Source organism: Carassius carassius, chromosome 44, assembly GCF_963082965.1.
Source record: "Carassius carassius chromosome 44, fCarCar2.1, whole genome shotgun sequence".
Taxonomy (NCBI): Eukaryota; Metazoa; Chordata; class Actinopteri; order Cypriniformes; family Cyprinidae; genus Carassius; species Carassius carassius.
The window spans coordinates 26,996,183-27,021,792 of NC_081798.1; the positions used below are offsets into that span (position 1 = coordinate 26,996,183).

A 25,610-nucleotide genomic window follows, 5' to 3' on the forward strand; every position below is an offset into this window, starting at 1 on the left:
TGTATTTTTTCATAATTTATGAATTTGACAACTATCTATCACTGAGAGGCTACTTTGACACAATCTGCATTGTATAAAGCATTTTAGAAATAAGTAATTGTGAAAAATGCAATAAAATGGTCAGTTCTCATGACCAGCTGCAGCTCTGATGTAGAAGCATGAATGCAAATCTTTCATTTCCTGTTGTGTTTGTAGTTACACTTTTCTGCCACAAGGTGACATTGAGTGTTTCATTATAAGCTTCATGAAATCACTGTGTTTCTCTTGTAGGGAGAAGCAGGCAAACCTGGGAAATCTGGTGAACGTGGACCTCCCGGGCCTCAGGTGAACACTTTTAAATGAAAACAGGTTTAAAGTGTTTGATCCATGTGAGAAGAGCAGCGATGCAGTGACTGCTGCCGTGGTGCTCAAGCTTTTGCCCAGATGTGAGACGCTGCTGTGGCCAAACGCCAGAGAAAGAAAGAAGAGCCGTCTGAATACTTCCACTCACCTCATGCCCCCCTCTCTCTCTCTCTCTCTCTCTCTCTCTCTCTCACAGGGAGCTCGTGGATTCCCAGGAACACCAGGTCTACCTGGAATCAAGGGACACAGAGTGAGTGCATTTTTTCATTATGTCATCTTTTTGTGGTCAATCTCTGACACCTCAGGTGAACAGGGTAAGCATTCTTAACTATAGACTTCCCCTGGTGATTAATCACAGTACATTTTCACCAGATTTTTTGGAGAAAAAAATAGTATAATAATATGGAGTGTAATATGAACAAACCCATTTGTAAAGCCTTTCAGAATATAGACAGGAATAAAACTGTAATTTTGGTGTATGTAAGTTCTGCTGAATTGGAAAAAAATCAGTTTAAAGATATGAATTGGAATGCAATATATAAAGTGTGATTAAAAATAAATACTTAAATGCATATTTTGGATTTTCCTTTTAAAGTAGTATGAAAGAAGACATTTTATAAATGCAAAATAGACCATAATATCAAAATCTGCCCAATGCATGGAAAGGAAATGGGGTCATTCTGTGCCAAAATCTGTGTTAAATTTTAAGATATCTTTAAAACGTCTTGAGTTACAGGCATACAAACTTCAGAGAAAAAAACGTCTCAGGTTACGAATGTAACCATAGTTCCCTGAGTAGGGAACGAGACACTGCGTCCTCTAGGGGGCGCTATGGGGAACACCTCGTCGTGACCTGTGTCTGAAGCATACATTGAAAAACACTAATGAGTTGGCCGGCGACAGCCTCTGACGTCACTACCAGCGCAAATATAAACAAGCACCGGGAGAGTACGTCATTCACTTCTTCGTCTGAAGCTTGCATCTGAAGCATGGCAGGGAGCTAGAGGATGCAGTGTCTCATTCCCTACTCAGGGAACCATGGCTACATTCGTAACCTGAGATGTTCCCTTTTAAGGGAACTTCAAACTGCATCCTCTAGGGGTCGCTATGGGGAACAGTATACCCACGCCGCCATGCTGAGGGGAGTGAAGGGCCAGAATCAAGGTGAGCACTAAGTACCAACTCTACCATTTCCATGGGAGTTGCCCCTGGGACGTTTAGACGGCTGTCTGTGACAATACCCCTTACGGCCAAAGGCATAAGCTACATACCCAACTTAATTGTAAGGGCCTCGGGCCGGGGTAGAGCTGAAGGCTGGGAATCAGGAAAGATTCCTTTAAAGGGATACGGCTAAGAACCTAGCATTTAAATCCAAGTCTTGTCTGTCACACAGGGGCTACCGCTAGCTTACGCATAAGCTTGCTGAAAGAGCTGTCTCAACAGTTCTCTAGTAGCAACACCTTGTTTAGATAGGTATCCGAGGAAACATAGGTGGAGTGGTGCCCAAGATGAACGGGGCTTTTACCAACTCAAGAAAGGGCACGAAGCAACCTCGCGAAGCCCTCACCATATAGGATTTTAGAAAGAACGCAGAATACTAGTGTGCGAACTTCCCACAGTGTGGATTTCAGAAAGTGTGCAAAGACTTCACGTGCACACTTATCATAGAATGGATTTTCAAATACTGTTCTAAGGAGGGGCTCTCGTGGCACTCTGATAGATGGAATAGATAGAGCAGCGATGCTTGAGGTGTAAAAACAAATACACACTGTCTGAATGGAGCCCAAGGAACCAAGGTCTAATCATCTCAAGAAAGCGAACGAAGCAAAGCGTATAACCCTTGCCGTACAGGATTTCAGAAAGTTTGCAGAGTCTTGCGTGCACACTTACCACTTACGTGGAATTTAGAAAGTGTGCAAAGTGTTCACGTGCACACTGACCACCATGTGGTTTTGAGAAAGTACACAAAGCTTAGCATGTGTACTTAAAGGTTCCTAAGCATCGCAGAGGTGCTGAATCGCACGGGAGAGGCAAGCTCAAATTTTACAAACCTCGGGCAAGGGGAGCATTACCTGAGGGAGCATATACAAGAAGACTTCTGTAACTGCCACCTCCACTTCCCGCTAGATGCGACAGCACCACTAAGCGGCCAGGAGCCCCTCAGGGTGACCTGGCTGGACATCCATGAAATTCCCTGCAGTGCTGTGCCAGGTCTCATGATCAAGGAGGCTCCCTCAGAAACCTGATAATCGAGAAGAAAGCCTTTTCATTCCTCCCAATGTCTGCCAGGTTCATCCACATGTGCCTCTCCGCTGCCATCATGGCCGCCATAGTCCTATCCATAGGCAGCTTGCTTGGTAGCATTGACAGAATGGATGACGCAGCTCGGCTACCTGATCAGAAAAAAAGGCCCCTGCCTCTATCCAGGTCTCTTAGCAGATCTGTCTGATATGCTTGAAACATCAGCATCGTGTGTAATAAAGCCACAGCCTGACCTGCTACTGCGTATGCCTTGCCATTTAAGCGAGATGATTTTCTGAAGGGGCTTAGATGGCAAGGAGGGAGATTAAGAGAGGATGTAAAAAAAACATTTTTTGCTCTTTCTACAGGGGGCATCCCCTCATAGCCGTTTTCGTGCATCACCTCGGTGTTGGCAGATTCACTTTCATGCTTTCATGCCGAAACCAATAGATACAAGAAGAAAACGGCCTCTTTCATTTATTTTTGATCTCTGTATAGCGAGATCATGCAGAAATGGAAGGCTCATCTGAGCTGGAGGGCTATGGTCAAAAAGATAACGCTCATTGAGTGTTCTTTTTTTTTTACTTTAACGTGGCGCGATCAATAACCTCCAACAACTCTACATACGCAGGGCAGGAGAATTGAGAAGGCTCAGCCTCAGCTTCTTCACCATCCTCAAATATCTCCTGCTTTTCCTGGGTAAAAACCCAGCAGAGCACTAACCTCAGTATCAGAAAGTGTTAAAGATATAATATCATTCTCCCGAGGCTCTCTCTCGTCCGCCGCAAACGAGCGCAAAAGTGAAAGTCCGTCTTTAAACCATTCAGACAGATCCACACGTATTCTCCTCCATGCCTCAGCACGGACGGGTCCTGAACCGCGGGAAGCAGATGGCTGCCTTTTTTCCTTTTTTTCTCTCAGAAGAAGGATGAATGAGAGAGGAGCTTTTTTCATTGAAAAAACGCTCACAATGCATGCAAATTGCCTCCTCAAAGACATCTCGTGCGTGCTCTTCACCCAAACAAATTACGCAAAGATTGTGTGTGTCATCGGGTGCCAAATAACGCCGACATGGATGCACACATCATCTAAACTCTTGCTTGTTGTCGCCATGATAGACAGAGAAAGATCGGTCTTACCGGTTCTTTCAGAAGCACGCTTCAAACAGAACAGTCAGTGAAGATGAAGAAGATGAATGACGTGTTCTCCCGGTGCTTGTTTATGGTCACGCCGGTAGTGACGTCAGAGGCTGTCACCGGCCAACAAGTTGGTGTTTTTTCAATGTATGCTTCAGATACTGGTCACGACGAGATGTTCCCCATAGCGACCCTTAGAGGACGCAGTTCGAAGTTCCTTTGAAAGGGAACTGAAATGTGATCTTTCCCCTTTTTTGTTCAATCAACATTGGCACATAATGCAGCAGAGACTGCTAACAGATTTTATTAACAGACCTACCAATCTCTGTTTGAGATGCTGGCACCTTACTTAGGTCATTTTTATCCTCCTGTAATTTGGCTCTGAACCTGTTAACCTGCACCAGAACGCCCTCGTCCTCAAAGCCTCCCCACACGCACATGTCAGTGATTATGAATAGATTAAATGAAACATGACAAATTTAATCTTGACAAACTATGTATCATTATAAAGATCTAAGCCTCAAGCATCGACGACAGATCGCTGTTTTTCAATGGAAAGCTTATAAAGACTGTATTTGCTACATTTGAGTAAGCAGTTCACATAAAAAACATGAACATTAGAAACACTGTACATACCAGATTCGTCGTAATAACGGGTCATAAACACATCCACAGCTGTAAATCCCAGTTTAGTTAGGAAGGTAAGGGTCCACTGAACGATATCTCATGAAGCACGTTTAGTCCAACGAAGCAATAACGTTGTAATATTGATCATAATGCCTTTACGTTTCATTTCTTCAGCGACAGAATTGTTTGTGTCCGTTATGGAATAACTCACGGTCGAAAACTGCGTCTTGGTAGTAAAAACACGGCACGGTTTTGCAGCGTACAGTGTCACAAACAGAATAAGGCGATCCACCGGAAAAAAGAATGAATGAAAAATAGGCGGGAAATAGTTTATTTGAATTTGGCGCTCTCTCCTGAGAGCTGGTGACGCGCCCTGACGCACCTGTCAGCTGATGGAGGCGGAACTTACAGTGATCGCAAATTCCTGTCTTTCTTTTTATTTTAGAGAGTTTTTATATATGTGAGAGTTTGTTTTATGTTGAATGTGAATGTATGTGCATGATTACCATCTGTTTGAGTGCAAATCAGCCCAAATCAGCTCGCTATTACCGCATGATCACGGCTATCAAAGTGAACGCATCTATATGAATAGAGAGAGTGGATTATTTACTTCGGCACATTTGTGTTATTACCATCTGTATAAGTGGCCATCAGCACATCAGCACTTATTTGCATCGTAATTCATTGTAAAATATGCATCTCTAGCAATCTCAGGATGTTCTATATTGGCAAACAAAGTTAAATCTTTTTTTTATTTTTCTTATTATTCTTATTTTTCTTACTCAAATATTCTTATTGTATTTTTCTAGTGCTCAAATAAATCACTTATATGATCTCTAAGTTTCTGTCTAGTGTTTTATAATTGAAAAAAACTATGCAGTGGTATGTTTACTGACTAAATAGTTTGTAGAAGCCTTCAATACTATTGGGAAATATATTTTCTTATATTTGGGGGGTGGGGGGTGTAGACATAGTCTCATAAACATATTTGCAGGAGTCTCATTTTTCATGATATCTTATTCAGATTTGAAATAGAAACTCATGAGACATGTGGCTTTCAACCCATTACTTTTCTAGATTGCTCCAGGACTCATTTCATGTATTTTTATATCAAATACAAAAATATTTAAGAGTGGTAAAAAAAATTCAAGGCACTTCAGTGTCTATAACTTTTAATATTTTTGAGCATTGTCAAATCTGGTTGATAAAAAGTGAAGCCCAAATGTTCTTCTTTCTAAAGACACCACAATTATGTTTGTAACACACTGAAGTAGGAAACTATTACAATTATAAGTTAGTTAGAGCACTTTCAGCTGTGAGTCCCATAATGGGGGTTCAGGTTAACAGGTTAAAATGAGCAGTTTGACCCCCCTCTACAAAAAAGTGGATTATTCAGTACATATTCATCCATGACATTTAGGGCCCTATCATACTCCTGGCGCAAGTGTTTTTTTCTTAGTTTCACCCCAATTCAGTTCTCAGCTTCCCATCTTGCCCTAAATTGTTTAAATAGCAAACGCATATGTCCCCATTTGTGTGCCCATGGGGGTGCTGGTCTAAAAAATAGCTGTGTTCAGGCTCATTGTTGGCGTGGTGCTATTTAGAGGAACTGAAAATAGACTGCACCATAGACCAGCTCAAACCTGGTCTAGAGTCTAAAGTCAATGGCACAGTTTTTTTTTGTTATTTAAAGCGCTTGTTAGACGGGTCCTCAGCGCGTGTACACTCTGTTTATTACACACACAGAGACGCATAGAAGCACACACACATGCCAGATATTAAAAACTAAAGAATTACAATTTAAAAGAATACTATTGTGTAGGCTACATAAATATAAAAATGCCTAGATGTCGTAATGGATAGTCATTGCATGTGTCATTACTTTTGGAGACACGGTCTGTCTTTGCGCTTGCCAATTCCACTGTGTAAATAGCCATAGCACGAGCAAAACTGGCTCTTAAAGGGAATGGGAGATGACTCTCTGATTGGTTTATTGCATGTTACGCCAGAAAACACCCATTGCTTATTAAGAGAATAGGGTCAAACCTGTTTAGACCGTGCGCCCAGGTGCACAGACTGTGTTCCCGTCGTTAGACGAGCAAAAGTGGATTCAGACAGACATTGAGTGCAACTGTGCCGTGCGCTTTAGACCATGCCCTTAGATCATTAAAATAGGTCCCTTAATATTGTGGTTTTGCTCTCTATACATGTTTATCTTTCTTCAGCCAAAAATGTGTACGTCTGGTTGAATTGACAGGAATGACCCAATGGTTTTGTCTGTAGGGTCACACCTCCCCAATGCATGATTTCATCACTTAGCATCACTGTGAGTGCAGTATCACTGACGTGTGTTGATCTGTGCTGTGTTTGTAGGGTTATTCAGGTCTTGATGGTGCTAAAGGAGAGTCCGGAGCCACTGGGTCTAAAGTATGACTTTCACAAATCACATGTCCACCATTACATGTCAGGGTAGTTCAGGGTCTGACCCATCTCTCTGTGTGTGTGTGTGTTTTAGGGTGAGGCGGGGTCTCCTGGAGAAAGTGGTGCTCCTGGACCAATGGTAGGTGTTTGCGCTCAGATGCTGTCCTGCTGTACAAATGACCGCAGCTGCAACTAGAAACCTCCGCTGTTTCTCTTGAATACATTTTTATTCCTAACACATATGCAGCTGAATATGTTTTAAACATCTGAACCAATGTCAGATTTAAACAAACATCAGTACACACGGTGAACACTTGATTTCTCCTGGCAGCGTGTCTGACCACGAGCATCTCGAGCTCTCAGACGCTATTAAACAAACTGCCATGGGCTCACATTCATCAGCTTATATGAGACAAGAAAGTGAATAAATACACCATTACAAATATTGCACCCTACAAAAAGAGCTAACACACATGAGATCTCTTAACAACTCAGCTGTTTCTCACAGATAATAATGAGATCAAATTGAGAGTGTTTTAGTATCTCAAACTGTGCTCAGATCTCAATATAAATGTGTGTGTGTGTGTGTGTGTGTTTCTCTTCAGGGCCCCCGTGGTTTACCTGGTGAAAGAGGGCGTCCAGGTCCATCTGGAGCTGCTGTAAGAATCGCTCACTTCTTCATTTACCTTCTTTCTATCTCTGTAGCACACTGACAAATATTTGATATTTTATAAATGAGTTTCTGTATCTGTCTCAGTAGCTAGTAAGTTAATTTCTGTATCACGTCTTCTTCTTGACACACTCCTGACCCCTAACTTTCTTTACATTACCACACTGGTTTTACCACAGTCTAGATTTCATCATCAGTAGAGATCTAAACATTTAATTTATTCTTATTAAGGACGTAGCACTATCTGATCACTTCTGTATTTTCTTTGATATATTGATCTCTGCTAGCACTGTATCTAGATCTGTCTCTGTCAGAAGGAGATGCATTAACGAGAACAAAAGTGTACTATTTATGGAGGCTATATCTTTTATATTGATGATATTGCTCCAATAATAGTCAGTAAGAAAACAATCAGACAGAAATCAGTTTGGAGAAGATCAACGGATGTGGCGGAAGACAAAACTTGCTGTGTCTCTGATGATGATAATTATATGATAGCTAGTATCACGTTGTGAGTCTGTGTGAGATTATCTGAAGTGTCTGTGGTGTTGTGTTTGATCAGGGTGCTCGTGGGAATGATGGGTCACCCGGCGCTGCTGGTCCTCCTGTAGGTTTGAGGCTTCATCTTCTGTTTCAGTAACTCTTTATTTGAGGAACAGAAGCACTGTGTACAACTCATGCTGTTTGTGTTAACAGGGTCCAGTAGGCACGGCTGGCTCTCCCGGTTTCCCAGGATCCCCCGGTGCTAAGGTGTGACGTCTAATAGTTCTTCCTTTCTCTATCGCTAATTAGACGTTTTCACTGCTTTATTATCGGTGCATGCCATGCATGTCATAGATATATACAAATAATAATAACGTATATGTATACAACTCGTGAATGTTTTAAGAAATCATCATATCCACCATTAACTATTACATCAGACTGTAAGGTCCTTCAGATTCAAATGTTTCTGCTGTTAAGACTCTATATGTGTCCCTGCAGCACAAAAGCAGTCTTAAGTCGCTGGGGTGCATTTGCAGCAATAGCCAAAACACACTGTATGGGTCAAAATTATCAATTTTTCTTTTATACCAAAAATCATTAGGATATAAAGTAAAGATCATGTTCCTAAAGATATTTAGTAAATTAATTTTTGATTAGTAATATGCATTGCTAAGAACTTAATTTGAACAACTTTAAAGATGATTTTCTCAATATTTAGATGTTTTTGCTCCCTCAGATTCCAGATTTTTCAAATAGTTGTGTCTCAGACAAATATTGTCCTCCGAACAAACCACACATCAATGGAGAGATGATTTATTCAGCTTCAGATGATGTATACATCTCAATTTTGAGAAACTGACCCTTGCGACTGGTTTTGTGGTACAGGGTCACATATGATGCTACAAAAACACAGTAAATCTCAGGTGTATGACCACAATGACACAGATGAATGTAAAACCCAGGCTCTGGAAATGACGTTTGAAAATGTTGCTGATCTTGAGAAGTAGTCTTGCCCAAGCAGTGTGTATCATGTTGTTTTTCTTCATAGGGTGAAGCAGGACCTACCGGAGCCAGAGGACCTGAGGGAGCACAAGGGCCCCGTGGAGAGTCTGGCGTCCCCGGATCTCCAGGACCTTCTGGAGTCTCTGTGAGTAACCACTGAAAAAGATTAATACAATAGAAAACGACTTCTTCAATCACCATCCTCACCGTGTGAGGTCAGAGGTCAGAGGTCAGGTTCCCCTCAGGTTACTCGAGAGGCATTGCAAGTCACTTTGGATAATGGAAACATTTTGCTGTTGACATGGGCAATGAAATGAAGTTATGCCCTGCAGATGTAGTATGACTCTGACAAGTGCCTAAAACATGACTGAACACTGCAAGAAAGAGCATAGCTGGGTGGACATTAATGACATCAATGACCTTTAGAGCAGTGAATGTGGACGTAATGGATAGATACAGCTATTATACACCTCCACTGGACTGGACAGCCGCAGAATACGAGAAGACTTATTAGAGGCAATCCACAGAAGACAAGAACATTCAGAAGAAAAGCAAACACAAGACAGAGGGATCCCCAGTGGATGATGGGACAAAACTGGTTGATCAGTTTGGAAGTGCACTGGTCTTGTCCCATGGACAGATGAATTGTGTTCCTGAATTGAATGGGCTTTATTTTGACTTGGTAATTCTAGGAGGAGAGACTTGCAGCAGATTTAACAAATATATTGCTGCTTAAACTGTTGTAGGATCTGTATCTAGTCTGTCTGACTGTGCTGTCTCTATCTGCAGGGTAACCCCGGGACTGATGGCCTCCCCGGAGCCAAAGGATCAGTGGTACGTACACCTGCATGTAAAGAGCACACCGCTCAGTGTGATCCACTGTGAATGAGCTGCTCTTTATACTTCATCTGACAATCCTTCCTGTTTCAAAACATCTGAGAATCACTTGCCATAATTCGATTCTCCAGAAGCAGCACAGCAGAGGATTGGAGCTGTTTTCACATGCTCTTCTGTGTCGTCTCATAGGGTGCTCCTGGTATCGCTGGTGCTTCCGGTTTTCCAGGCCCTCGGGGCCCTCCTGGCCCTCAGGGAGCCACTGGACCTCTGGGGCCCAAGGGACAGTCTGTGAGTTTCTGAGTTCACTTCATATGATCAGTCTTCAGACAGCCATTCATTTCTGATTTGGTTTGATTTATATATTTGTATTAATTTATTTATTTGTCTTATTGTTTGTAATTTACTTTTTTGTTTTTATTTTTGTTCATGACAGTTTATAATGTTAAAAAAATAACTATTAATCTTTATATTAAAAAAGAGACTTCTAACCATAGACCCTTCAGTCCCACCAGGAAGCGTCCTTCAGAATATCTTCTGGTCTGTTTCTGATCATGTTGATGTTAGATGATCGTTAGATCTGATGTGTGTTTGTCTTTAGGGTGATTCGGGTCTCGCAGGGTTCAAGGGTGAGGCCGGCCCTAAAGGAGAAATTGTAAGTTCTGTTCCTTACGTTCACATTAGAAGTTGTTCATAGTGTTCATGTAACTTCATAAATAAAACTTCTAAATCTGCAGCTGAAATACAAGGAACCAATGCACTGCAATCCCTTCATTCAGGAAGAGTGTTTTCTAACATAAAGCAGTGTCACTTTAGAATAATACTTTTGAGTTTACATTACTTTTTAACATGTTAAAATGTTTTTAATTAGTTTTATTTAAAAGTAACCAACCTATTAATGTTACAAGTGCACAGAAGCAACTGAGTCATTTAAACCTACTATCAGAGTGTTTTTGTGCCGTATTAAGCGTATCTGTCAGAGAATGAGTTACATGTGTTGCCTCACAGCTGTTGAAGGTAATGAGGTTTTAAATAAAGGATGGTTTGTTTAGGGCAACGCTGGGCCTCAAGGTGCCCCTGGGCCTGCTGGAGAGGAAGGTAAGCGAGGACCCAGAGGAGAGCCGGGTGCTCTTGGACCCATCGGGCCACCCGGAGAGAGGGTAAGACATGGCTTCTTCTTCATCTTTAGCAATGCGTGGGCACTTGTACCTTCTATACATGACCCATATGAGGAAACATTCGGTTAGATGGCGCTGGTGTAGTTCTTTGAGATGAAGCTTTACACTGCATCGTGTTATGAATATGGTTCAAGAAGGATGATATGTTTTCTGCAGGGAGCTCCTGGTAATCGAGGTTTTCCTGGACAAGATGGTCTGGCTGGTCCAAAGGTGAGACCTCATGTAACACACATACAGTCTTCAAGAAGAATATAAGCATTTTACTGTTTAGAGATCATGAGTGAACAGGAAGTAAATAAGTTCTGGCAATGTAAACGAAGTGAAGTTTCTCATAAAAGTTTTTAAGCTGTTTCCCATAGAAAATGCAGTCTGAAGGTAATTTCCGTTTAGAGTTGTAATACCACAATTTTACACCAGTTCAGCAGATTTGCTGTGTGAAGGTGGCTCTTGTCATCATGTCTGATCGTGTTCTTCTGTCTCGACTGCACTGCACTACATTGCAAACCAAACCATTAGTTAGCTCATGGCTGTGAAAGGCATGTTTAGCTGATGAACTGAGTTTCTGGTGTTGTGCTGCAGGGTGCTCCGGGCGAGCGGGGAGCTGCGGGGGTGTCGGGGCCCAAGGGAGCCAGCGGAGATCCGGGCAGGCCTGGAGAACCGGGTCTGCCTGGTGCACGGGTAAATCAGGACATCTGTCTGCAGTTAAACAGTGTAAACAGGTTTGATGCGGATTTTACACACTTTTCATTATTCTGTTACACAGGGTCTGACCGGACGCCCGGGCGATGCTGGTCCTCAGGGCAAAGCTGGCCCATCAGTGAGTAAACGCTGTTGTACATCACTATTATGCTTAGAGTTTCACACAGATATTTTGACTGTATGGTTAATAGTGACCATTTGACCATTACAACAATGATTTCTAATTATGATTTCAGCCAGTCTGAAGTCTCAGTCTTCCATCACAATGTACATGGAAAAACATAATTTGTGCAGAAACAGTTTTCACTCTGAAATTTCTTGTAAATCTCATAAATAGTTACAAAGTAATTGCACTTTGAATTAAACATGAAACTTTGAACTAAACATTAAACTTTGAAGCCGAAGGACTGAATTAGTCTTTTCTTCTAAATGTGCACTTCAGCTTGTTTTATTCGCAGCTTGGAAAAGCAACACAGTGAAATGGAAAAACATATTCTATGTGATCCAGCCCTTCGTCTGTTAAAAGCATAAAGTCGCTTGGTTCCACAGCAGCAGACAGTCGTGAAGACTCTCTGTGTGTTAGGAATGCTCTGGGAATGCAGTTTCCTGATTCTGGTCAAAATCTCAGGCCATGCTGCTTCTTATATGATATAATAGAGGGTCCTTGATCTCTCACAAAAGACTCAGGGTTGTTAAAGACTGACACAGGTGTTTAAGAGCTGTACCCCGAGTGACTGCAGTGCTGTGTTGAGGGTGTAGGGTGCTGCTGGTGAAGACGGTCGGCCAGGACCCCCGGGCCCTCAGGGTGTTCGTGGTCAGCCGGGAGTCATGGGGTTCCCTGGACCCAAGGGTGGCAATGTAAGCCATAAAACTCTTGTCCATACATGTCTGCTTGTGTGTGTCACAACAATTGTCAACATCACTGTTCTGTTTTGTTCTTAAACACTTTTTCATGTGTTATTGCTCTGCATCTAAATGACTATTTCACGTAGCCATCGATGAAGGCAGTTCATATCAGGTCTCTTCCTCTCGCTGCAGGGTGAGGCTGGGAAGTCCGGAGACAAGGGACTCGCTGGAGCTCCTGGATTGCGTGTAAGTTTCTCCATGATCCTCAACACATCTACACAGCAAACGAAGCTCGACTGATCTTCAGAGCGACTGAGCTGTGGGCAGGAGTGAAGTACCGAGCTCTCTTGGCAGGGTTTCTTGGCAGTTTCTTTCTTCCAGAGCTAAAACGGTGGCTTGTTTTAAAGAAAACTGGACATTTGATCTTGTATATTTGAGTCAACTTTATGATTTTTCTAAACATACATTTGGGTAAACGGTAATTTACAAAGTGGAAAATAGTAAGTGAGATATTATAAAGAAAACATGCTGTTTCCAAAACTAGTGATTGCCTTTTATTTCAAGTCAAGTCAATGTGCACAGAGCAGAGTGGATCATGTACATTATAATTCTTACTTGAATGATTCTTTCCATAACTACAGAGCAGCTGTTTGCTGGAGAAGCTCAGCAGGGTTGTAACTAGTTAATGTGCCAAAGTTTCTGTGTCATAGTGCATCAGATCTTTAAACCTATTGAAGAGTTATGTTTGAGGACTAAACAAGCTCCTGAAGGAGTCTGGTATTGTCCTAGCATTCATTTAAAAGAAAAAACAATTACTGGCCCGTTTGCTTAAAATAAAAATGTTATTGTACATTTTGGTCAGATTCATGTAAAGGGGCTTTTTGACAGGCCCTCATTAGTTGTCAATCATACAGCACTGAACTTTTTTCTTCTATCTGTAATTGTTCGATGGGTGAATTTGGTGGAAATCATCTTCACTTGTTTTTGAGTCTTTAGTCAAGTCAAGTCAAGTCACCTTTATTTATATAACGCTTTAAACAAAATACATTGCGTCAAAGCAACTGAACAACATTCATTAGGAAAACAGTGTCAATAATGCAAAATAATAGTTAAAGGCAGTTCATCATTGAATTCAGTTATGTCATCTCTGTTCAGTTAAATAGTGTCTGTGCATTTATTTGCAATCAAGTCAACGATATCGCTGTAGATGAAGTGTCCCCAACTAAGCAAGCCAGAGGCGACAGCAGCAAGGAACCGAAACTCCATCGGTGACAGAATGGAGAAAAAAACCTTGGGAGAAACCAGGCTCAGTTGGGGGGCCAGTTCTCCTCTGACCAGACGAAACCAGTAGTTCAATTCCAGACTGCAGCAAAGTCAGATTGTGCAGAAGAATCATCTGTTTCCTGTGGTCTTGTCCTGGTGCTCCTCTGAGACAAGGTCTTTACAGGGGATCTGTATCTGGGGCTCTAGTTGTCCTGGTCTCCGCTGTCTTTCAGGGATGTAGAGGTCCTTTCTAGGTGCTGATCCACCATCTGGTCTGGATACGTACTGGATCCGGGTGACTGCAGTGACCCTCTGATCTGGACACAGACTGGATCTGGTGGCTACGGTGACCTCGGAATAAGAGAGAAACAGACTAATATTAGCGTAGATGCCATTCTTCTAATGATGTAGCAAGTACATAGGGTGTTATGGGAAGTGTTCCCGGTTCTGGTTTATCTAATTAATGCAGCCTAAAAATCCTTTAATGGATTTGGATATTAAAAGCATATTAGTATGTTATGTGTAAGCCAGGTTAAAGAGATGGGTCTTTAATCTAGATTTAAACTGCAAGAGTGTGTCTGCCTCCCGAACAATGTTAGGTAGGTTATTCCAGAGTTTAGGCGCCAAATAGGAAAAGGATCTGCCGCCCGCAGTTGATTTTGATATTCTAGGTATTATCAAATTGCCTGAGTTTTGATAACGTAGCGGATGTAGAGGATTATAATGTAAAAGGAGCTCATTCAAATACTGAGGTGCTAACCCATTCAGGGCTTTATAAGTAATAAGCAATATTTTAAAATCTATGCGATGCTTGATAGGGAGCCAGTGCAGTGTTGACAGGAGCGGGCTAATATGGTCATACTTCCTGGTTCTAGTAAGAACTCTTGCTGCTGCATTTTGGACTAGCTGTAGTTCGTTTACTAAGCGTGCAGAACAACCACCCAATAAAGCATTACAATAATCTAACCTTGAGGTCATAAATGCATGGATTAACATTTTTGCATTTGACATTGAGAGCATAGGCCGTAATTTAGATATATTTTTGAGATGGAAAATGCAGTTTTACAAATGCTAGAAACGTGGCTTTCTAAGGAAAGATTGCGATCAAATAGCACACCTAGGTTCCTAACTGATGACGAAGAATTGACAGAGCAACCATCAAGTCTTAGACAGTGTTCTAGGTTATTACAAGCGAAGCTTTTAGGTCCTATAATTAACACCTCTGTTTTTTCAGAATTTAGCAGTAAGAAATTACTCGTCATCCAGTTTTTTATATCGACTATGCAATCCATTAGTTTTTCAAATTGGTGTGTTTCACCGGGCTGCGAAGAAATATAGAGCTGAGTATCATCAGCATAACAGTGAAAGCTAAAACCATGTTTCCTGATGATATCTCCCAAGGGTAACATATAAAGCGTGAAGAGTAGCGGCCCTAGTACTGAGCCTTGAGGTACTCCATACTGCACTTGTGATCGATAGGATACATCTTCATTCACTGCTACGAACTGATGGCGGTCATATAAGTACGATTTAAACCATGCTAATGCACTTCCACTGATGCCAACAAAGTGTTCAAGTCTATGCAAAAGAATGTTGTGGTCAATTGTGTCAAACGCAGCACTAAGATCCAATAAAACTAATAGAGAGATACACCCACGATCAGATGATAAGAGCAGATCATTTGTAACTCTAAGGAGAGTCTCAGTACTATGATACGGACTAAATCCTGACTGGAAATCCTCACAGTTGCAGATAGAGGAGATATTGCTCCACAACTGATAAAGTCATTGGATAGTTGAGCATCTAAAGCAACCGAGAAACACTTTCAGTTAGTTAGAACAGTTCTTCACAATGCATGATGAAAACACAGGCCCTTGGCATTTTAGGATTTCTAACCCATTTTGAGGCTTGATTCAGCTTAGATGTGTTCAGCATTATCATCCTGTAGTCTGGGACACTTTAGTTCACGTCTGAACCATATGATGCACCTGCTCTTGTGAAAGCATGTCATGCTTGCATAAACACTAAAGGCAATTTTTGATTAGTGAATGATTAATCCTTGTGAAGTAGAAAACTTTTTTTTTTATTTTTTTGAAATATACAGCATTTAACAATGCTTTGTATAGCAATTTTGATCTGGACACTAGGCAAAAAAACCAACAACAAAAACCCACACACATTAGGGAATCCAAAGTGATCAGAGCCTCAACAGAACTATGAGGACACACCTGTATAACTATTTTTGAAGAAAATGCTGCCAGAATGGTAAACATAAGAGGCTAATCATACAGTGAGAAGCGGAGGCAAACCTCAGTGTCTTTCTCCAGAAGCTCTGGGGTCGTCTGCTTTCTGTCTGATGCTGAGATTAGGGCAGCGTTACAGTGACCGATGTGTGTGCTCTGCAGGGTCTGCCGGGGAAAGACGGTGAGACGGGTGCTGCCGGACCCCCTGGACCTGCTGTGAGTGTGTCTGCACATGATGAGTTTATGAGTAGAGTCTGATCATGATGATGATGATGATGATGATGATGATGATGGGATGTTGACAGGGTCCTGCAGGAGAGAGAGGAGAGCAGGGTCAGCCCGGACCCTCCGGCTTCCAGGTGAGTTGCTATGTTAATCTTATTCAAGAGTGTTTATCATCACACAATCATCCTCACTGCATTCATTCATTTCTATGTGTAATATCAGGTAAGAATAGCTCTGGAAGCTAACAGTTGGTGGTATTTCTTACAGTCATTGTAAACTTGCTATTACAGATTGTTACTAAGAATAGTTAACATTAACAATTCCAGCAATATGATGAGAGATATGTATTAAAATCATCCTGCAGTCAAAGCTAATTATTCCCATCCATCTGCATGACTGCTGATGTCAATCTGTGTATTCCTGTTGATGGTAAATGGTTTTAATGCTTTGTATCAGTTTTAACCCCAGTGTGATCTAGTTCATGACAACAAACTCATGATTTAACATAAATGAAGGAATGTAATTGATATTGAATATAAAGTTGTACTTACTCTTCAGTCCTGTTCTGATGTAAATGATTTCTCAGTTGGTCATTAGTTCATTTCAGTGATTTATTACTGAAGTCCTTTTCTTCCACTAAGCTGAAGCTGAATTTCTTCATTCTAATTGCGGACCATATTTTATTATGGATGATCCAAGCAAATAGTGTATGTTTTTTATGTACAGATGTATCTGTCATGCATCTTTGCTAGGACACTTCTAAAAAAATTTATATATGTTTTTAATTTCCTGCATAAATATGGACAATGATCATGTAAAATAAGTGCAGTCTCAGCAGGGCATTCGCTCAGATCATGTCTTTGCACATCATGATGCAGGACCTATTACAATATTCTCAGTCTTTCTGAGGGCTTCTGTTTGTTCCAGTGAATCATTCCGATCCTGGAATAATATAAAGATTAATGGAGGTTAAGAAAAACATCCTTTAAATGGATCTGTCGCTCTACAGCTAGTTGTGCTACTTGAAGATTTATTTTATCAATCACATAATGGTTGATTAACACCATGTGTGCATGTCATAGTGCTGTGAACAAACCGTTTGTTTGTGGATTGTAGGGTCTGCCCGGACCCCCGGGGCCCCCTGGTGAAGGAGGTAAACCAGGCGATCAGGTGAGAGTTCCTGAAGAAGCAGATGAAGCCTTGTTTTCATATCATTCTGCTGCTACACACAGATGTGTAATGAAGGCTGACGTCTGTCTCTGTCCCTCAGGGTGTTCCAGGAGAAGGTGGGGCCGCAGGGGCCACCGGACCACGCGTGAGTCTCCGCTCCATGCTCTGTCTTCGGTTTGTAAGTGCTTAGTATTCTTGTGTGTTAAAGTTCTTCCTCCTCAGGGTGAGCGGGGTTTCCCAGGAGAGAGAGGAGGTGTCGGGCCCCAGGGCCTCCAGGGGCCTCGAGGTCTTCCGGGAACTCCAGGAACTGATGGGCCCAAGGTGAGCAGAACAGATGATCACCATATGGAGGTCTCACGCACACACTGTGTTAAATGTGCTGAAGCCTGTGGTGATCTGGTCATCTGTAGGGTGGCGTCGGCCCGGCGGGGACTCCTGGTGCTCAGGGGCCCCCAGGACTGCAGGGGATGCCTGGAGAGAGAGGGACATCTGGCATTCCTGGACCAAAGGGGGACAGAGTAAGTGAGATGTATTTAGCTTTTGGGAATTTTGGGAATGAAGAGAAACTCATGTTTATGAAACTCTGTTGATCTGTTACCTACTGCTTCATTGTGAGACATTCATCAACACTCCAGCTGCTTTGCTTAGAAAATATTAGAATAGACAATGTTAGTAAAGCACTATGACTGCTGTGTGTGCAGATATTTTCAATACAAGTACTGTGATGGATAACAGTCGTAAGATCTGGATGTTTGTGTATCACAGGGGGACAATGGTGATAAAGGACCTGAAGGAGCTCCTGGGAAGGATGGCGCAAGAGTAAGAAGATTGAACATCTTGGGCCAGATTTACTAAACAGGGCAATTTAGCGTTAGAGCGCAATTCCATAAAAGCACCAATGGGAATTGTGTGATTTACTGACAATACGCACACTAAAGAACACAGACGCAGCAGATCTTTCCATAATAACCAGCACACCGAGAGCAGCACAGATTACCTCTACTTTAAGATTTTTTGGGTGTTAATGGTGCAAATACCAGTAATTAACTGAGCGCAAACGTTAGTAAATCGAGTTGCATGATTCATTTTTATATTTTCTCCTCTTACAAATTTTGCATCTAAAAGGTCAGGCACAAAAATAACTATCCATGTGTTTTCAGCGCTAATTCTTCACTGTGTGTCTTTAGTAAAACTTTACGGTACTATTTGTAGCGACCCTTAGTTTTTTTTCCTCTTATATTTACATTTTCTTTCTGTTGGTTTTTACATGTATGGTTGGCTGGTGCTTTCCAGTAAATGTACTGTCATCTACTGTGTGTGTGTGTGTGTGTGTGTGTGTGTGTGTGTGTGTGTGTGTGTGTGTGTGTGCAGCACTGCTCTCAAGCTGCTTCTCAGTTTACCACTGAACTGAGCTACATATCTGATTTGGTTAACAAATGGCAATAAGGAGAAGTATGATTAAGCCAGATTGCTTGTGTAGTCTTTGAGCTACTGAACACTGATGGTTTAAATGATATAACTAAACACATGAACCAAACGAATCCTGAACAACGTGTGTGTGTTGAAGTGTGTTAGCTGTACACAAAGGACATCCTGTAAGCTGCATGAATATGTTAGCATGAGTTCAGTTTTGGATGAATGCTTGTGAATTCATGTGTGTTGTGTCTATGGAGTTGAATGGCTCTTCTGTAAGGGTGTTAATAAGAGCCTTATTAAAAGATACTACTGAGGTTTATGAACAGGACTGCTTGAGGAACCTGCTTTGTCTTTACAGGGTTTAACAGGTCCAATCGGTCCCCATGGACCTGCGGGACCCAACGGTGAAAAGGTACTGAAGTGATCAGTTTATTATCAGTTTGTTAAGGTGTTGAATGTGTAATATTAATCTCTCCGCTGTGTGTTCCTCAGGGAGAGTCTGGACCTGCAGGACCGTCTGGAGCTGCGGGTACTCGTGGTGTTCCTGTGAGTCTCTCACTAATTATATCAGTGTTCAGACGCCTGTGTTCACAGTAGTGCCATTGATCTACTTCCTATACTTTCCACATTGAAGTCAATATATTTTTGCAGTAATCTTATGTTGCTCAAACTTTATACTGACCTCTGAATTTACATCATACAGTTTTAATAAACCAGACATGATATGACATACACAAGATCTCTGATATATTTGTATATGCTTTATACAAATGCACTTCTAGGAAGAGAGTGTGACATGAGCAACCTTTATAATCTAAACACTGTTTTAGCTGATTTCATGGCATCATTATTGTACATAGTACAACTAGTATGATATAGTAAAACTGAGAGGTTATGTTTTGGACAGGGTGACAGAGGAGAGACTGGTCCTCCTGGTCCTGCTGGTTTCGCTGGTCCTCCTGTAAGTACACCAATGACCATCTTAAAATCCTCACTTCATCTTCACTCTCTCTTTATTTCTGCCTAACAGTAAAATCTCAGATGCTCTTATACGCCACGCTCACACAGTCTTACCATCAAACTACTGGAATAGCTGTTTTTAATATGAAATCCACAAATAAAAAAGTCTCTAACAGAGACACACTACAGCTTTATAACGTCAACTCAGATTTTGTGCAGTCAAAGTCCCTCTAAAGCGGGAATGACCAGACTCGATCCTGCAGAGTTCAGCTTCAACCCTAATCAAACACACGTGGAGCTGCTCATCAAGGTCTTACTGGGAATTCTGGAAACTTCCAGGCAGAAGTTATGAGGCAAGCTGGAGCTAAACTCTCCAGGACAGAGTTTGCTGAGCCCTGATCTAAAGCGTCTTCATTATCCTCAGTGGTGAAGTTGATTCAGGAGCTGGGGCTGTGGAAAGGGTTGCTAATTCAGCTGTTTTAAATCATCACTGTGAACTGATTTTAGGACATATTTAAGGAAACGCTGTGGAGGAAGAAACCGAAATGAGTTTTATAAAAATTCAAAATCAAGAACTAAAGTTCATTCAGTCATGAATTGTACATCAAACCTGAAATGAATAGATGTAACATTTGAAAAGTGATATTAAGGACAGATGAACTGCCTTTGCATCTTAATCAATGATGTAAAAAGAGTGTTGGAGCAGTAACAGTGATGAGCTGATTGTTCATTGATTGATATGGATGTGTTAGGGTGCAGATGGACAACCTGGCCTTAAGGGAGACCAGGGTGAAGGTGGACAGAAGGGTGATGCTGGTGCACCGGGCCCCCAGGGGTCTTCTGGAGCTCCAGGTCCTCAGGTAACATCAGCGCAATCAATTTGCTTTCCCGTCTCAAGACAACATTTGCCCTGTATTTTATCATGTTATGTATTCCTGGTTTGGTTATAGGGACCAACTGGTGTGTCTGGACCAAAAGGGGCTCGCGGTGCTCAAGGACCTCCTGTAAGTACTAACAAGAGACTATCCTTTGTAAATGTTGATCATGAAACTGAATGTTTATTTTTTATGAATTTTGTAGGGTGCCACAGGTTTCCCTGGAGCCGCTGGTAGAGTTGGACCTCCTGGTCCCAATGTAAGTAAAGCAACGGACCTGTTCACTATGACAAAGACCTCACTTAAAGGGTCATGAACTGAGAAACCAAAATTCCCTTGACCTTTTGACAGAAGTCATTGTACTATAAAACATCCTGTTAGATTAGAACTCAAAACTTTGTCATTAGTCTAAAAAACACTTACATTGTAGCCAGTCTGCCAAAATGGCAGCTGGTGGAATGTTCTACTCTATGATGTAATAGTGGTGGATAAGCTCCGCCCCATCTCTCTAGCCCCGCCCACTGATTCTACAGCACTGCCTGTATAGCCCAGGATAGAATAAGCCTATTACTTCTAAAAAAAAAAGTACTTCTTTTTTTATGTACAAATCTTGGTAACATTATAAGTGGACCTCAGAGAACAAAATATTTTGGTCAGCCAAAACCTCTAGGTTCATAAGACAACAAATTTCAGTTACACTCTATTTTGATAGTCCACTTTAGATGTTCTACTAATCTGCATTGTTTGACGTGGTTCTCAGGGTAACCCAGGTCCAGCAGGTGCTGCTGGTCCTCCTGGTAAAGACGGTCCTAAGGGTGTGCGTGGTGACGGTGGTCCTCCTGGAAGACCAGGGGATGCTGGCTTGCGTGGGCCGGCTGGGACTCCTGGAGAGAAGGGAGATCCTGGAGAAGATGGGCCTCACGTATGTAGTTTTACAGGCTCTCGTTTAGCACAACATTCATCAGTGTGATTATACAGCATTTACAGCTCAACTCATAGTAAAGACAGGAATACTCTGAGGAAGGCTGCAAAAATTTAACCAAACAAAACAAGTCCTGTACACAGTTCTGTACACTGGAGAAAAACATGGATTATCATATGTTTACTTAAAGGGATACTCCACCCCAAAATGAAAATTCTGTCATTAATCACTTCCCCTCATGTTTTATTCTCATTGCTTCATAACGTTACGGTTGAACCACTGATGGCAGATGAAGTATTCTGACTGTGCATAGCCTTTATGACAGTATAGATAGAATATATTCTCCACCTCATTCTGTGATAAGAAGCCACACCAGGTCAGGAAATGAAGTTATTTCAAACACTCGACTGATGCTGTGGATTAATAACACGTTATTAAATGTTCCCTTATGTTGTATAACAGGTTAATAAATGCTTCTCATTTTATTTGACGCATGTTGCTTTTTCGGATGTATGTTAAAACTCACAGCACTGGCAGTGATTGAGCAGCATTTACTACTGATGTTGTGCATATATTCATTTAATAAAAATTGAAGACTTTACGATTAAAAAAATCGCATGAAGCCAAATTGCGACTTCGGTTCAATTTTGATTAATCATTTAGCCTAAACTCTGAGTGTTACTATGAGATTTTAAATGCAAAGTCCGGACTCATTTTGTGATGTGTCATATTTCAAAGCATTTTTAAGTTCCTTTGTCATTTTGGCTTTCACTTCTGTCCTGTCCCAGGGTCCGGATGGGCCTGCAGGTCCTCAGGGTCTGGCTGGTCAGCGTGGAATTGTTGGACTTCCAGGACAACGTGGTGAAAGAGGTTTCCCTGGCCTGCCTGGACCCTCTGTGAGTCCCAGATAAACATGCTGACATTTAGGATTGTAATCATGACAGGGACAGGAGAAAAAACAAAAAACTTTCTTCAAGCTTTTTATCAGATTTTTCTTTAAGGTGAACTCTATTTAGTTCTACTCTGCCAGCTTTTCAGTTGCCAAGTGAATATGACAATTAGATAAAAGCATGAGAATGTTTTTCCATGTTTGAGGATCAACTGCCCTTGCCATTGAAACACATAGCTGTTAATGTTAAAGAGTTTTATCCAGGCGAGTGCAGAGATATTTCAGGTGTCTCAGTTTCTGCTGATGAATCCCCATCACAGGGTGAGCCTGGTAAACAAGGAGCTGCTGGAGGACCTGGAGACCGTGGACCCCCTGGGCCTGTGGGAGCGCCGGGTCTGACCGGACCTGCTGGCGAATCTGGGAGAGAGGTACGTCACAGATCCAGCGCATCCCTTAAAACAACCCGCTCAAACCAAGCTTGCACCTAAATTATGTTTCATTCATTACATTCTGCACAGATCCAAAGGTGTGAAAATTAATACAATGCTTTTACTTTGTAGAGCAGAAAAACAGTGTTACAACTGACTGATCCAATGTGAATCCTGGAGAAATGTTGAGGCAGAAATACATTGGAGAAGTGGAGAGGAGACAAGTGGAGTGGAGAGGAGGAGAGGATAGAGGGGAGACAAGTGGAGATTAGAAGAGGGGAGAGGAGAGGAGAGGGGATGGGAGGGGAAAGGAGACAAGTGGATTGGAAAGGAGAGAGAGGAGACAAGTGGAGAGGAGAAGAGAGAGAAGAGACAAGTGGAGTGGAGAGGAGGAGAGGAGAGGATAGAGAGGAGACAAATGGAGATTAGGAGATTAGAGGAGCAGAGAGGGGATGGGAGGGGAGAGGAGAGGAGACGAGTGGAGAGGAGAGAGAGGAAAGGGGACAGGAGAAGAGGGGAGACGAGTGAAGTGGAGAGGGAGAGGAGAGAGAGGAGAGGAGACAGAGGAGACAAGTGGAGAGGAGTGGTGATGAGTGGAGGGAAGGGGAGAGGACATTAGGGGTGGGGAAAGGCGAAGAGATTCGAGGAGAGGCGTGAAGTGGCGTGGAGAGGAGAGGAGGGGAGAGGAGGGGAGAGGAGACAAGTGGAGGGGAGAGGAGGGGAGAGGAGAGTAGACGAGTGGAGGGGAGAGGAGAGGAGAGGAGAGGAGAGGAGAGGAGAGGAGATGAGAGGAGGGGAGGGGAGAGGAGATGAGAGGAGGGGAGAGGAGACAAGTGGAGGGGAGAGGAGAGGAGAGGAGAGGAGAGGAGAGGAGAGGAGAGGAGAGGAGAGGAGTGGAGAGGAGAGGAGTGGAGTGGAGTGGAGAGGAGAGGAGAGGAGATGAGAGGAGGGGAGGGGAGGGGAGAGGAGATGAGAGGAGGGGAGAGGAGAGGAGACAAGTGGAGGGGAGAGGAGATTAGGGGAGGGGAGAGGAGATTAGGGGAGGGGAGAGGAGAGGAGTAGAGTGGAGAGGAGACGAGTGGAGAGGAGAGGAGAGGAGAGGAGGGGAGACGAGTGGATAGGAGATGAGAGGAGAAGAGAGGAGAGGAGAGGAGAGGAGAGGAGAGGAGAGGAGGGGAGGGGAGGGGAGAGGAGTAGAGTGGAGAGGAGACGAGTGGAGGGGAGAGGAGAGGAGATTAGGGGAGGAGAGAAGAGGAGAGGAGGGGAGAGGAGAGGAGAGGAGAGGAGATGAGGGGAGAGGAGACAAGTGGAGGGGAGAGGAGAGGAGAGGAGAGGAGGGGAGAGGAGACGAGTGGAGGGGAGGGGAGGGGAGAGGAGAGGAGTACAAATGTAGAAACAAAGAAATGTTAACAGGGTTAAGCATTAACATTGTTAGGGTGCAAATGGCCAAGTGGATGACAGAGCATAATGAATGATTGAACATTTCATATGGACTTACTGCAACTTAAAAACACTGCTTTCACACACATACTGGTTAAGCAATGTGATTTCATTTTGTAAATATGAAAAAATAAATAACACACAAACACTATACCTATTTTTTGGGGGGGGGGGGGGGGGGTATAAGGTTATTTTTCCAGCGGCTTTTACCATATATCTAATTGAACAAGCTCAGGGTTATAGGACTGGTTTTGAACTGAGAAAACCAAACCGATACAAACCAGTTTTACCGTTTGCCAAAAAATTTTTGAAAAACAAAAAACAATGCAATAGTATAAAAAAAAAAAAATGGATATTAGATGCATTCCTTGTAAACAGTTGCTTGTTGTCTTGAAGCTGAAATTAATAAATACATGCATATATGCTGTGCATACATAAAGAGCTCACAGCAAGTTTAATATTATCATTTATTTTGCAGGGCAATCCTGGATCTGATGGTCCTCCTGGCCGAGATGGTTCTGCAGGAATAAAGGTAAGCATCAAAGATGATAGTGTATATCCCTCCACAGACGTGCTGTGGTCACTGCTGTATCTGCATCACTGCATGTGTTGTTTTCAGGGTGACCGTGGAGACACTGGACCCACGGGTGCTCCTGGTGCACCGGGTGGAACTGGTGCTCCTGGTCCGGTCGGACCCACCGGCAAACAGGGAGACCGAGGAGAGGCTGTGAGTACAGATTCAAACAACACTTAAACTGTATTTATTATTCATGGTACTGAACAGTATTTTTGAAGGGATTTTAACCAAAAATAGTCTCCATGTGAATTGAATGAAAGCTCAGAAAATACACTTGATTAAACCAGTTAACAAACAACCTGGAATATTTGTCAACTAAAATGACTATTTCAGTGATTTTGTGACATTGTACTAGTTTTCATGATGAAAAGTCTATTCAGTATCAATACTCATGCCATTCCTATCAACAGGGTGGAATGTGTGTGAGTGACATTAATGCACTACAAAAACTATAAAAACTTCAATCAAAACTGTTGAGACAGTCCAAGCTTAATAATGCTGTTAATACACAGTAAAAGCATGGAAAGTATTGGCCATTCCAAAAATACACTACTGGAATTCAAATTTACAGTAGATGATTTCAAGCCAAAAGATTTTACATAGAACACTCTTGACACATTCATTACTTTTAACTGTAGGGACCCAAAGGACCTGCTGGATCTCTGGGGCCTGCTGGAGCTCGAGGAATGCCTGTGAGTGCTTGACTCGATTCTGCTTTTA

The 25,610-nt window shown here is 42.3% G+C and overlaps 1 protein-coding gene across 5 annotated transcripts in view; it reads left to right on the forward strand.

Annotated features, from left to right (window-relative positions):
- The window catches only part of col2a1b (collagen, type II, alpha 1b), a 47,317-nt gene that overhangs the window by 15,244 nt on the left and 6,463 nt on the right, over positions 1-25,610 (forward strand). For 4 of the 5 annotated variants that reach the window (XM_059538223.1, XM_059538224.1, XM_059538225.1 and 1 more), the window contains 36 exons: positions 271-324; positions 539-592; positions 6,720-6,773; positions 6,862-6,906; positions 7,373-7,426; positions 8,000-8,044; positions 8,134-8,187; positions 8,972-9,070; positions 9,715-9,759; positions 9,952-10,050; positions 10,361-10,414; positions 10,812-10,919; positions 11,094-11,147; positions 11,517-11,615; positions 11,701-11,754; positions 12,396-12,494; positions 12,675-12,728; positions 16,151-16,204; positions 16,294-16,347; positions 17,330-17,383; positions 17,484-17,528; positions 17,606-17,704; positions 17,794-17,901; positions 18,149-18,202; positions 19,158-19,211; positions 19,292-19,345; positions 19,707-19,760; positions 20,512-20,619; positions 20,710-20,763; positions 20,840-20,893; positions 21,395-21,556; positions 22,345-22,452; positions 22,766-22,873; positions 24,792-24,845; positions 24,933-25,040; positions 25,529-25,582. In XM_059538223.1, coding sequence (XP_059394206.1) covers positions 271-324; positions 539-592; positions 6,720-6,773; positions 6,862-6,906; positions 7,373-7,426; positions 8,000-8,044; positions 8,134-8,187; positions 8,972-9,070; positions 9,715-9,759; positions 9,952-10,050; positions 10,361-10,414; positions 10,812-10,919; positions 11,094-11,147; positions 11,517-11,615; positions 11,701-11,754; positions 12,396-12,494; positions 12,675-12,728; positions 16,151-16,204; positions 16,294-16,347; positions 17,330-17,383; positions 17,484-17,528; positions 17,606-17,704; positions 17,794-17,901; positions 18,149-18,202; positions 19,158-19,211; positions 19,292-19,345; positions 19,707-19,760; positions 20,512-20,619; positions 20,710-20,763; positions 20,840-20,893; positions 21,395-21,556; positions 22,345-22,452; positions 22,766-22,873; positions 24,792-24,845; positions 24,933-25,040; positions 25,529-25,582 — 2,565 coding nt within the window. The remainder of the gene's footprint in view (positions 1-270; positions 325-538; positions 593-6,719; positions 6,774-6,861; positions 6,907-7,372; positions 7,427-7,999; positions 8,045-8,133; positions 8,188-8,971; positions 9,071-9,714; positions 9,760-9,951; positions 10,051-10,360; positions 10,415-10,811; positions 10,920-11,093; positions 11,148-11,516; positions 11,616-11,700; positions 11,755-12,395; positions 12,495-12,674; positions 12,729-16,150; positions 16,205-16,293; positions 16,348-17,329; positions 17,384-17,483; positions 17,529-17,605; positions 17,705-17,793; positions 17,902-18,148; positions 18,203-19,157; positions 19,212-19,291; positions 19,346-19,706; positions 19,761-20,511; positions 20,620-20,709; positions 20,764-20,839; positions 20,894-21,394; positions 21,557-22,344; positions 22,453-22,765; positions 22,874-24,791; positions 24,846-24,932; positions 25,041-25,528; positions 25,583-25,610) is intronic. The other variant, XM_059538227.1, reaches the window with a different exon arrangement.